General features: G+C 56.6%; 1 protein-coding gene across 2 annotated transcripts; it reads left to right on the top strand.

Annotated features, from left to right (window-relative positions):
- Window positions 1-1,352: 1,352 nt before the first annotated feature.
- On the top strand, window positions 1,353-8,659 carry KPTN (kaptin, actin binding protein). Of its 2 annotated transcripts, none has more exons than XM_058529710.1 (12): window positions 1,353-1,599; window positions 1,975-2,057; window positions 2,180-2,264; window positions 2,356-2,410; window positions 3,631-3,706; window positions 3,800-3,873; window positions 4,092-4,201; window positions 4,275-4,352; window positions 5,140-5,215; window positions 5,998-6,133; window positions 6,220-6,402; window positions 8,241-8,659. In XM_058529710.1, exons 1-12 carry the CDS (start codon window positions 1,377-1,379, stop codon window positions 8,346-8,348), a joined length of 1,287 nt encoding a protein of 428 aa, XP_058385693.1. In that variant the 5' UTR covers window positions 1,353-1,376; the 3' UTR covers window positions 8,349-8,659. The 2 variants fall into 2 exon arrangements, with proteins under 2 accessions (XP_058385693.1, XP_058385692.1); XM_058529709.1 differs by having other exon boundaries at window positions 8,236-8,659.
- Window positions 8,660-10,275: the final 1,616 nt, after the last annotated feature.

Genomic DNA, 10,275 nt, shown 5'->3' with positions numbered 1-10,275 from the left:
CTGGTCTGGCCCCGGGGACACAGCACACAACACCACGGCCGGAGCCTGCCCTCCGGGAGCTTGAAAGCTCACCAACACCAGAGATCCGGAGTTGACGCAAACTCCTTCTCCTCACCGCCCTCCAGATGCAGTGTGCCCGTGAGAACCTTCCTCTTAGGTCTCTTAGGTAACGGGGTCCTAGGTGCTTGGCAAAGGGCGTCGCACAGTGCATGGGGTTTTAACACGTATTTACTGAACGCTCGCTTTGTGTCAGGCCTTGTGGCCCAGGTGCTGGGGATCTGACCGTGACCAAGGGAGAGCGAGTCACTGCCTTCATGGATTGTGTAGTCTGTGCACGTGTGTGTGTTTCTGCATGGAGGAGGGTGACGAGATGACTCAAGGTGGCCAGAACAGTTGGCCAACTCATGGTTTCCGGAAACGAGATACAAGTGTACACAGAGTCCGAAAACCCCTGATGCCCTTCTAGAGACAGGAGGGCATATACAGGAAGCCCTCGGGGTCAGAAAGACCTGGCTTACGTCCTGTCTCCACCACCTAGTAGCACATCAGTCAAGGGACTTTCTCTCTCTCTCCGGGCCTCAATTTCATCCTCCATAAATTGGGATGATAAACCCCTTTCCAGGCTTGTTGCCTGGGCACGTAGTAAATGCTGAATAAATGCATGCGGGGTAACAATAGCAGGGTGGTTGTGAGGATTCCATGAGATGATCAGGGCCAACGTGACTGGCACAAAGTAGGCGTTCGATAAAGGAGGGGGCCATTATTTGCCAAAACAGATGGCCAGATCTTTTTCCCTTGGGGTAGGAAGAATGCATTTCATCATTTTAAAGGTGATGTGATTAAACTAATAAACTATGGAGCTGTCTTGTTTGGGTTCCAGTACTGACTGCTTCTTACTAGCTGCGTGATCTTAGACAAATTAATTTACCTCTCTGTGGCGCAGTTCCTTCACCTATAAAACAGATATAGTACCTAGCTCAGCCGGCCTGAGTTTTAAATAAATTGACAGAGGGAAAGCGCTTAGAACGGGTCCTGGCACGTAAGGGCTATACTGAGTTTTATGATTTTTATCATTATTCCACCTTCCACACAGCCCACAGCGAGGGCCACCACCTCCCATCTTCAGACCACAATCGGGAGCCCCTTCTTGGCTCTGACAAGGAGCAGGAAGGAGCGCGCAGGCGCGTGGGGCAAAGTCTCGTGGGAAGCCCAGGCAGCCCCGCTGGCGGCCATCTTGGTAAAGGGCAGCGACGGCAGCTTCGCTACATCATCAGTCTGCGCGACGGCCGGGCACCCGGCGCTCCGGGTCGCTTCGGGAGGGTGCGGTAGGGCGGGCCGCGGCGGGGGCCGCCGGGGGTGAATAGTTGAGGGGCGTGATGGGGGAGGCGGCCGTGGCCGCGGGGCCTTGCCCGCTGCGCGAGGATAGCTTCACGCGCTTCTCGTCGCAGAGCAATGTGTACGGGCTGGCGGGCGGCGCGGGCGGACGCGGGGAGCTGCTGGCCGCCACCCTTAAAGGCAAGGTGCTGGGCTTCCGCTACCAAGACCTCCGACAGAAAATCCGGCCTGTGGCCAAGGAGCTGCAGTTCAACTACATTCCCGGTGCGTGGCGCCGTGGGGCTGGGGGGCCTGGAACGCGGTGTTGAGAAGGCTTCTGAGGCTCTGAGCCGAGTCACCATGATGGTTGAATGAGTCAGGGTGATTGAAGGGGTCAAGGGTGATAATCAGGAGGCATTGGGTCAGAGGGCAGGGATAATAGGAGCCTGGAAGTGGTTAGGGTTCCAGATTCCTCAGACTCAGGTTAGAAGCCTTCATACCATGGTGATGGTGATCAGGGCTCAGTCGGACCCAGAGGTCATGGTAATTAATTGCGGTGGTCAGAGATTATGGAGTCCTAGAGGTCAGGGGTCACCGTGATTAGGGATATGGGGTTCTCGAGCCTGCCTGAAACGCGAACTTTGAACTGTCCCCTCCTAGTGGACGCCGAGATTGTCTCCATCGACACCTTCAACAAGTCGCCCCCAAAGCGGGGCCTGGTTGTGGGGATCACGTTCATCAAGGTACCCAGGCCCCCTCCACCTGCCCATTCCCTCCCCACTACACACACAGTGGATCCCATTGATTCTGACCCAGGTCCTTCTTGCTGTGTCTACTCCCCCCTGAGGCCGGTTTCCTCCCCCAGGATTCAGGGGACAAGGGCAGCCCCTTCCTTAACATTTACTGCGAGTATGAACCTGGCTCTGAGTACAACCTCGACTCCATTGCCCGTAAGTGTGGCCTGGAAGGAAGGAGGGGTGGGGAGGGCGGAAGGGGGGCCTGGCGGGTCCCCGTGCCCATCTGCCTGTGCTCCCCTTGCAGAGAGCTGCCTGAACCTGGAGCTCCAGTTCACTCCTTTCCAGCTGTGCCATGCAGAGTACGTAAGCCGCGGGTGTCACACGCTGAGTGTGTGTGTGTTGGGAGGGATGCTATAGCAAACTAGAGATCACAAACTAGTCACTAGACAGACAGACTCTAGTTTTGTTTTTTAGAGCATCATTTTAAGGCGGCCATGGACCAGACTTGGCTGGTGGGCCACCGTTTTGTTACCCCTGAACTAGATAATCTGAGAGTTAATTGAGCACCTGTGTTCTAGACATCTAGAAGTCTCAGGTTCTAATGTTCTAGATTTGGACATTCCAAGATCCTGAGATGCGAAATTTTCTAGAATTTAAGCTCTGAGATTCCAAGATTCAAAAGTTCTACAGTTTGCTTAAAGTCCTAACAATTCTCATATTTCAAGGAGATAGAATACAGACCATCTAGAATACTGAGGTTCTAGAACACTGAACTATGAGAATTCCATTCTAGAGTTCTAGATTCCATTCTAGAACACCAACAGTCTAGCACAGTGGTTGGCAAACTTTTTCTGTTAAGGGCCAGATGGTAAATATTAGGCTTTGAGGGCCAGTCTCTGCCACAACTTCTCAAGTCTGCCATTGTAGCGAGAAAGCAGCCATTGACACTGTGTGAATGAATGGGCATGGCTGTTTCAATAAAACTGTATTTACAAAAACAGGATTTGGCCTGCGCATCATAGTTCGCCAACCTCTGGTCTAGCAGGTGAGAATTCTAGAAACTGATGTTCTGGATTCTAGGATTTGGATGTTGTGCCATTTCATGAGTCTGAATATCCATGATGGCAATTTCTAAAAGTTCTACTGTTTCAAAGGATTAGGAAAACAGAACTTCTGGAACAGTGGGGTTCTAGGTTAAAGAGGTTTTAATGTTCTGAGGTTCTGCAACCCATTCTAGAGCTCTTTGTTCCATTCCTGAATCCACATCCAGAATGAAGATTCGAGCAGGTTGAGGGCTCTAGAAATGGAAGCTTCTAGCATGCCAAGTTTCTGCGATTCTGAGACTGGAAAGTTCTACAATTCTGTGATTCTGAGATTCTGTAAGGGCTAGTTTCTCCAATTCTGCATTTCAAGGAGATAGAATACTAAAGGCGCCAGCCCTGAGATTCTGGCCCTGGACCTGGTGTCTGGATCCCAGAATGTTAGGCAAGGATTTTTGCAAGAGGAGAGTTTTAACACACGTGGACCCTGTCACGCTCCGGCTCTGCTACACTGGGGTTCTAGATCTCTCTGCTTTCAGGGTTCAGGTCGGGGATCAACTGGAGACCGTGTTTCTCCTGAGTGGGAATGACCCGGCCATTCATCTCTACAAGGAGGTGAGGCGGGGGGCGTTGGGTGGGCACAGCCCTGCTGGGGTCACCGTGGGCCGGCCACTGACTCCAAGCGGGGGCGGGTCTTCGTTCCCCCAGAACGAGGGGCTGCATCAGTTTGAGGAACAGCCCGTGGAAAACCTCTTCCCAGAGCTCACGAACCTGACCAGTAGGTAGGAGAGCCCCCAGAAGAGGCCAGCGGGGACCAGAGTAGGCGGCCTCAGAGGAACCAGGTGGTGGGAAGTGACCCCTAGAGAAATTGGGGGGTGGGGGTTACCTCAGAGAAGTCAGGCCCGGTGGGGGCTACAGGGAGGGGGTGGATGCTTCTGGGGAGGAAGGATGTGGGGCTGGGACCTGGTGACCGCCCTCTGTCCACCCACCCACCCCCCAGCGTCCTCTGGCTCGATGTCCACAACCTCCCTGGCACATCCCGGCGGCTCTCCGCCCTCGGCTGTCAGAGTGGTTACGTCCGTGTCGCCCACGTGGACCAGCGGAGTCGAGGTGATGGCCGGGGCGAGGCTGGGGTGGGGGCTGAGGGCTGGGGGCCGGCCCTGAGTCCTCGCCCTCCACGCAGAGGTCCTACAGACGTGGACGATCCTGCAGGATGGCCCCATCTCCCGAGTGATCGTGTTCAGCCTCTCAGCCCCCGAGGGTGAGCCCTGGGCGTGGGGGGCAACTCTGCAGGCCCAGCTCCCCCACCGTGTTTGTACCCCTCTCCCAGAGTGTCCAGCTCCCCAGCCCGCCCTCCCGTATGCCCCACTCCAGCCCTGGAGCTACACCGTGCCCCTTCCCTCCCCTGTACTCTCCTGAATTTCACTTCCGGTTGCTCGCCCTGGTGGGCTAATCTCAGACCTTTACTCTGGAGTTGACCTGCCTTTCCTTTGGCAGTCTAACCTTCCTCCCCACATTCTGACTTCCTCTGATCCCCCTTGCTGGCCTCGTCGCTGTGTCTCTTGCTGTGATCTAACCCAGGCTTTTCTCGCGGACTCAACGCTGTCACATCCCTCAGGGTCTCACCCTCCCACCCCGTGTTGCTCTGTCCCTCCCCCTGTGGTCCGTCCTTCTCTGGTGTTCCCTTGGCCTGACCCCTGCAGTCTGTCTTCTGTCCCTCGGGTTGGTCTTCACGCTGCTCCTCCCACTGTGGTTTGTTCGCGGACACTCCCAGTATGGTCTAACCTCAGACATTTCTGCTGTCGTCTAACCTTTGTCTCTTCCACTGTGGTGGTCTAACCTCGGCCGTTTTTACTGTTGTCCAACGCCTGTTCATTGAGGTGTCTCATACCTCAGTCATTCTCTCGTGGTCTAACCTCTAACCCTCCCACTGTAGCCCAACCTCAAGTCTTTCCCCTGCGTTCCTCTGACTGAAGGGGGCGGGGTACGAGGAGGAGCCTGGAACCTGTCCCCTGAGATCCACCCCCACATTCCTGTTCCTTCTCCAGAGGCCAAGGAGAGGCCACAGGAGGACGAGTACAGCGTGCTTGTGACCAGCATGTTGGAGCCAGCAGTGGTGTACCGGTGAGGGGCCTGGGCGCGTGGGTGCAGTCTGACCCCATACCTTTGCACCGGGCTCTAACCTTGTCATTCTCAGCAGAAGGTCCTTCTCGGGGAGGTTGTTCAGGGTTGGGCAGGTAAAGGTGTCCGTGATCCAGGGAGGGGAGTGCGAGTGTGTAAGTCTGGATATGTCAAGGCCTTGGGATGGGAGCCGAGATGTCCACCCCTCCTGGAGTCGGTAGGCAAAGGGTGCTGGCAGATGTTTAACAACCGGCTCCGCGTGCGAGAAAGCCTTGGTGTGTAGCATGTGCCGACTTCCGTGGTGTAAATACTCCCACCGTGGCAGATTTTGAGCCGCTGACATGGTGCCAACCGGCGTGCGAAATTTCTGAAACTTTCCCAGTCGGCTCTCGGGAGCTGTGGCACACGTGGTGGGCAGCGAAGATGTCCACACTGGGGACGAGCTCTCCAGGCTCCGTGGATGTCCAGGCTGGGACAAGGGTGTCTGATCCCCAGAAAGAACGGTGTGGGTTTCCATTGGGAGTGAGATGGTCCCGCCTCCCGGGGGACAGGGTGGGTGTCCAGACTGGGGAGTAGGGGGTCGCCAGTCTAAGTGAACGATTTGAGTTCCCCTTGGTGGATGTGAGGGTGTCCAGGTTGGAGACAAGGGTGTCCAGGCTTCAGGAGGAACAGTGTGTCCAGACCTGAGAAGGGGAGCACAGTGGGCGCCCCACCTAGGGTCTGGCACTAAGGGTGCAGGCATTGCAGTCTGACCTCAGTGTTCCCGCCGTGTCTGGGACCCTCAGGGACCTGCTAAGCCGGGGCCTTGAAGACCAGCTTCTCCTGCCCGGCAGCGACCAGTTTGACAGCATCCTCTGTGGCCTGGTCACCGACATAGACTTGGATGGGCGGCCGGAAGTCCTGGTGGCCACCTATGGACAGGTGGGACCTGAGGGCTGGGGCTGCCACCGCCTGTCCCCTCCTCTGCCCCTCCTCCCCGTGTGACCCCCACCCCTCGCCCCCTGCAGGAGCTACTCTGTTACAAGTACGGTGACCCGGAGTCCGGGCTCCCCGAGGCCGAGCGTGGATTCCGCTTGCTGTGGCAGCGAAGCTTCTCCAGCCCCCTGCTGGCCATGGCTCACGTGGACCTGACGGGGGATGGGCTGCGGGAGCTCGCCGTGGTCTCCCTGAAGGGCGTGCACATCCTGCAGGTAGCCGGGCTCTCGGGCGGGGTCCCCTCGAAGCAGAGCCTGAGATGGGGGGTTTTGCACACCTGCTTTATGGAGGGCGTGTTCTCAGGGGAACGTGTCAGTCGAGGGGAGAAGCCACGTGACAAGGGGGATCTACGGGCAGTCGGGCCTCAGCCCGGTCCCAGGGGGAGCTCTGGAGCCTGAGGCCGCCTTTGGGCGAGGGGCTCGTTGGCTGCAGGCCCCCTCCTGGGGGGGCGTGACCGGTTTCCAGGAGGCGTTCCTCTTGGCCAAGGACAACTCCTAGGAGAAGGGGATTCCGGTGCGGCCTCTGTCACCCCCGGCCCACCCTCAGCCTCCCCAACTCTGTCCTTCATCCCTCATGCTTTGTCTGACTCTGTCCCTTCACCGTGACCTGGCCTGGATCCACCCCTCTGATCTAGCCTTGATCCTTCCGCTGTGTGTCAGGCGGTGACTGCTTTGCTTACCACACCCTCTTCTACGCGGGTGACCAGCGTCCCTCTGGCTGCGGGCTAGTCTCCGCCTTGCTGTTGAGACCCTGACTTCCGAGCCACACTTCTGCCCTTCCCCTGCGGTGTAACCTCCAGCCCTTCTACTGCCGGTCTCTAGCTGTCTGCTCTAGTCCAACCTTGAACCTTTCCACTTTGGGCTAACCTCTGAACTTTCTCTTGTGGTCAAGCCTTTGAACTGTGGTCTCTTGTCCAGCCTTCTGCTGTGCGTTGACCTCTCACCCCCCCATGGCAGCCTAACTGCCATGACACCTGTATGGTCTAATATGCAACCATTCCAATGGTCCATGGTGCAACCTGGAACTCTTTATTGCAGTTTAACCCCCAACAATATAGTCTGACCTCTGACCTTTTCCTTGGGCCCCAACCCTCATCCTTGAGGCTGTGATGTCCCTTTGTTTCCTGATCTGGTGTTTGCCTTCTCCCTCCCTCTGGTCTGGCTCCAGGATCTTTTCCTATGTGGTCTAACGTGGGTCTTTCTCCTGGAGTCTGACCTTACTGCCTCCTCTGCAGTCTTTGCCTGAGCCTTTTCCTACCATCTGTTCCTTAATGGAATGGTCTAGGTTAGACCTCAGGAGAAAAGATCCCTGGTGGAAAGATCTGAGGTTGAACCACAGTGGATGGAACAAAAGTTAGACCCGAGTAAGATAGAATGAGGTTAGACCCAGTGGAGAGGTCTGAGGTTAGACCCTAATGGAAAGGACATAAGTTAGACCACAGTGGAAGAGGCTATGGTCCAGCTGTGGGAGAAAGCACTTCCCTTTTACTGTGGTCTGACCATCCCATCGTCCCTCATTATGGTCTGTTTCAAGCCATTCCACTGTGATCTCCCCTCTGTCCCTTCTAGTAGGGTCTAACCTCAGACCCTCCAACCAGGGTCTAACTCCATCCTTCATGGGGTGATAGATTCTTTGCTTCTCCACTTTGGTTTGCTCCTCCTCTATCCTGTTGGCCTGTCCTGTTCTGCGGGGTCTCACATTTGTCTCCCCTACTGTGGTCTAACCTCACGCCCATATAATGCAATCTCTCATGTTTTATCCATCCCCTTCCCTTCCACTGAGGTCTAACCTCAGACCCATACATTTAGGTCTAGGCTTTGTTGCTCCCCCTGGAAATTCACTGAAGACCGTCCTCCTGGGTCTAACCTTCACCCGTCACAGAGACCTGTTCCCACCCTGGGCACTGTGGTCTGCTCTCTGACCTCCCGCCGTGGCCGAGCTCCGGCAGTTGGGATGGTCTAACTCCAGACGGTGCAGTGCCCTGTGGCCTCCCCGGCCCCCTGCAGCTCTGTGTCAGCCCCGCCCTCCTCCTCCTCTTGTTCCCGCAGCACAGCCTGATCCAAGCCTCGGAGCTGGTCATCACCCGGCTTCGGCATCAAGTGGAGCAGAGGAGACGTCAGCCACAAAGGCTGGGGGACACGGTGGCTCCAGGGCCTGCTGAGACCCCGGCCCCCTGAGCACCCACCCACCGCCCGCCCCAGGCCTGGGGACAGTTGACTGGGGCAGTCACCTCCAGCCGCTTCTGGTGGGGGAAGCATCCTGAAGGAGGGGATGGTCTCCCCAGGCCCCCCGGGGCGGTGGAGCTGTGGGTTCCTGTCCTGCCCCAGTGTGCCCTGTCACCCTGGCTCACACGCCCCTCTCTCTGTGCCTCGGTGTCCCCACTGGAAAACGGGATGATCTCACCCGACCCCCCTCCGCTCCGGATGAGAACTGGTTAGCTGACAGTTATTTTATACGTCCAGAGGAACCAGACTTTCTGTTGTCTTCATTCTTTGGTTTGGTGTGCATTTCATGAGCGCCTGCTGTGTGCAGGCTCTGTGTTGGGTGCTGGATTCGCCCGGAGGAATGGAGGGAGGGGGATGTGTGGAGAAAGGATCCTCGGTTAGACACAGAAGCAGGACTGAGGTGAAATCACAGTGTTGACCTCAGAGGAATGAAGTGAGGTTAGTTAGGCCCTAGCAGAAAGGCCGAAGTCGAACCACTGTGGAGAAAACTAGAAGGTAAGGGAAAGAGCTGAGGTTAGATGCCAGTGGAAAGACAAGGAAATTGAGCCTCAGAGGAAAGGTTATGAGTGGAAAGGACTGTTGTGGGAAAGCCATGGTCAAATTGCAACAGAGGCTCTGAGGCTAGACCCTCTACGAGTAGTGCCGAGGTTGGACCCTAACAGAAATTACTATGGTTAGACCCTGCACCAAGGACCAAGTTTAGACGCCAGCAGAAAGTAATTGAGGTTAGACCCCAGTTGGGGAGTACTGAGACGAGACCCAGGCAGATAGGACGCAGGATGTAGCATGCTGGAAAGGACTGAGGTTAGACCTAACTGAAAAGCCCAGGGCATTACGGGACCAGGGAGTTGGAGACAAGCTTGATTTCCCTGACCTGTGGCTGTAGGAATTCCCCCTCCCGTGGCCCCTTCTGTGGCCCCAGGAGAAGGAGTCAAAGGCCTACATCTCAGGCACCAGTGGAGAGCGGGGATGGCGGAAGAAATCTTGCCCTCCTCCACCGCAGGCTAGGAATAGAATCCGAGTCGGGACTGGGGAGTCATCCCTGAGCGGGGTCCAGGCTGGTGAGGAGGGTGGGCTCCTTTCTCCCTGGGGCAGGGGTTGGCTGGGACTCCTGCTTCCTGAGGGAGAGAGGCCAGCACCGCGGTCATTCTGGCCATCCGTCTGCCTCCTTCTATGGAAGTCCACCCATCAGTCTGACCACCCGCACTGACAATGAAGACCGAGCCACCTTTCTCCACACAGTGGGTTTTTAGGAGTTGGGAGCCCACCAATTCTTGGCCACCCCTGTCTTCATCCGTCTCCCAGAACCAGGCCCCAGCGTGGGAAATTGCAAGGAACTGGATCATCTCCCTCCTGTCCTGGCAGTGGTCCGAGGGTGTCCAGCCAGGCCTGGCGGTGGGCACAGATCATTGGCACCAGCACGGTCCCTTCCCTCCTGCTGCCCACCTGCCGAGGTGGGGCACTACATCGCCTCCCATCCTGGGTGGGAGTGGGACCCTGGGGTGAATTTAGTCAGTGACGGTGTGGATCTGGGGCGTGTGTGCACGTGTGTGTGTCCACAGTTCAGGAGTGAGCCTGCAGGAGTCTGGGCCACCCGCCTGGGCCTTTGCAGTTCACTTGCTCACTGCTCACCAGCTCCCCAGTCTGGACCAGCGTGTAGTGTAGCAGTTAAGAGTGTAGAGCTTGAAGCCACACTTCACCACGCTGTGCCTCAGTTTCCCCACCCGTAAAATTAGGGGCCAATAGCATCTCCCTCGCAGGGTTGTCATGAGGATTTGTTGTGTCAACATGTGTCCAGCGCTTATAAAAAATTTTATAACAATGCCTGGCATGTGGCCAGGGACATAGAACGGCCACTGTTAT

Source organism: Diceros bicornis, chromosome 34 (genome assembly GCF_020826845.1).
Source record: "Diceros bicornis minor isolate mBicDic1 chromosome 34, mDicBic1.mat.cur, whole genome shotgun sequence".
NCBI classification, from domain to species: domain Eukaryota; kingdom Metazoa; phylum Chordata; class Mammalia; order Perissodactyla; family Rhinocerotidae; genus Diceros; species Diceros bicornis.
The sequence above is the reverse complement of the archived record's forward strand: the minus strand, read 5'-3'. Positions and strand labels throughout refer to the sequence as shown.

What these genes read in the sequence shown, in the direction of transcription:
- KPTN (XM_058529709.1), top strand. Translation starts at nt 1,377, where the DNA reads ATGGGGGAGGCGGCCGTGGCCGCGGGGCCTTGCCCGCTGCGCGAGGAT. An exon ending in TGGGGATCACGTTCATCAAG is followed by an intron (nt 2,058 to 2,179) that starts GTACCCAGGCCC and finishes TTCCTCCCCCAG; the next exon opens with GATTCAGGGGACAAGGGCAG. An exon ending in CAGCCTCTCAGCCCCCGAGG is followed by an intron (nt 4,353 to 5,139) that starts GTGAGCCCTGGG and finishes TTCCTTCTCCAG; the next exon opens with AGGCCAAGGAGAGGCCACAG.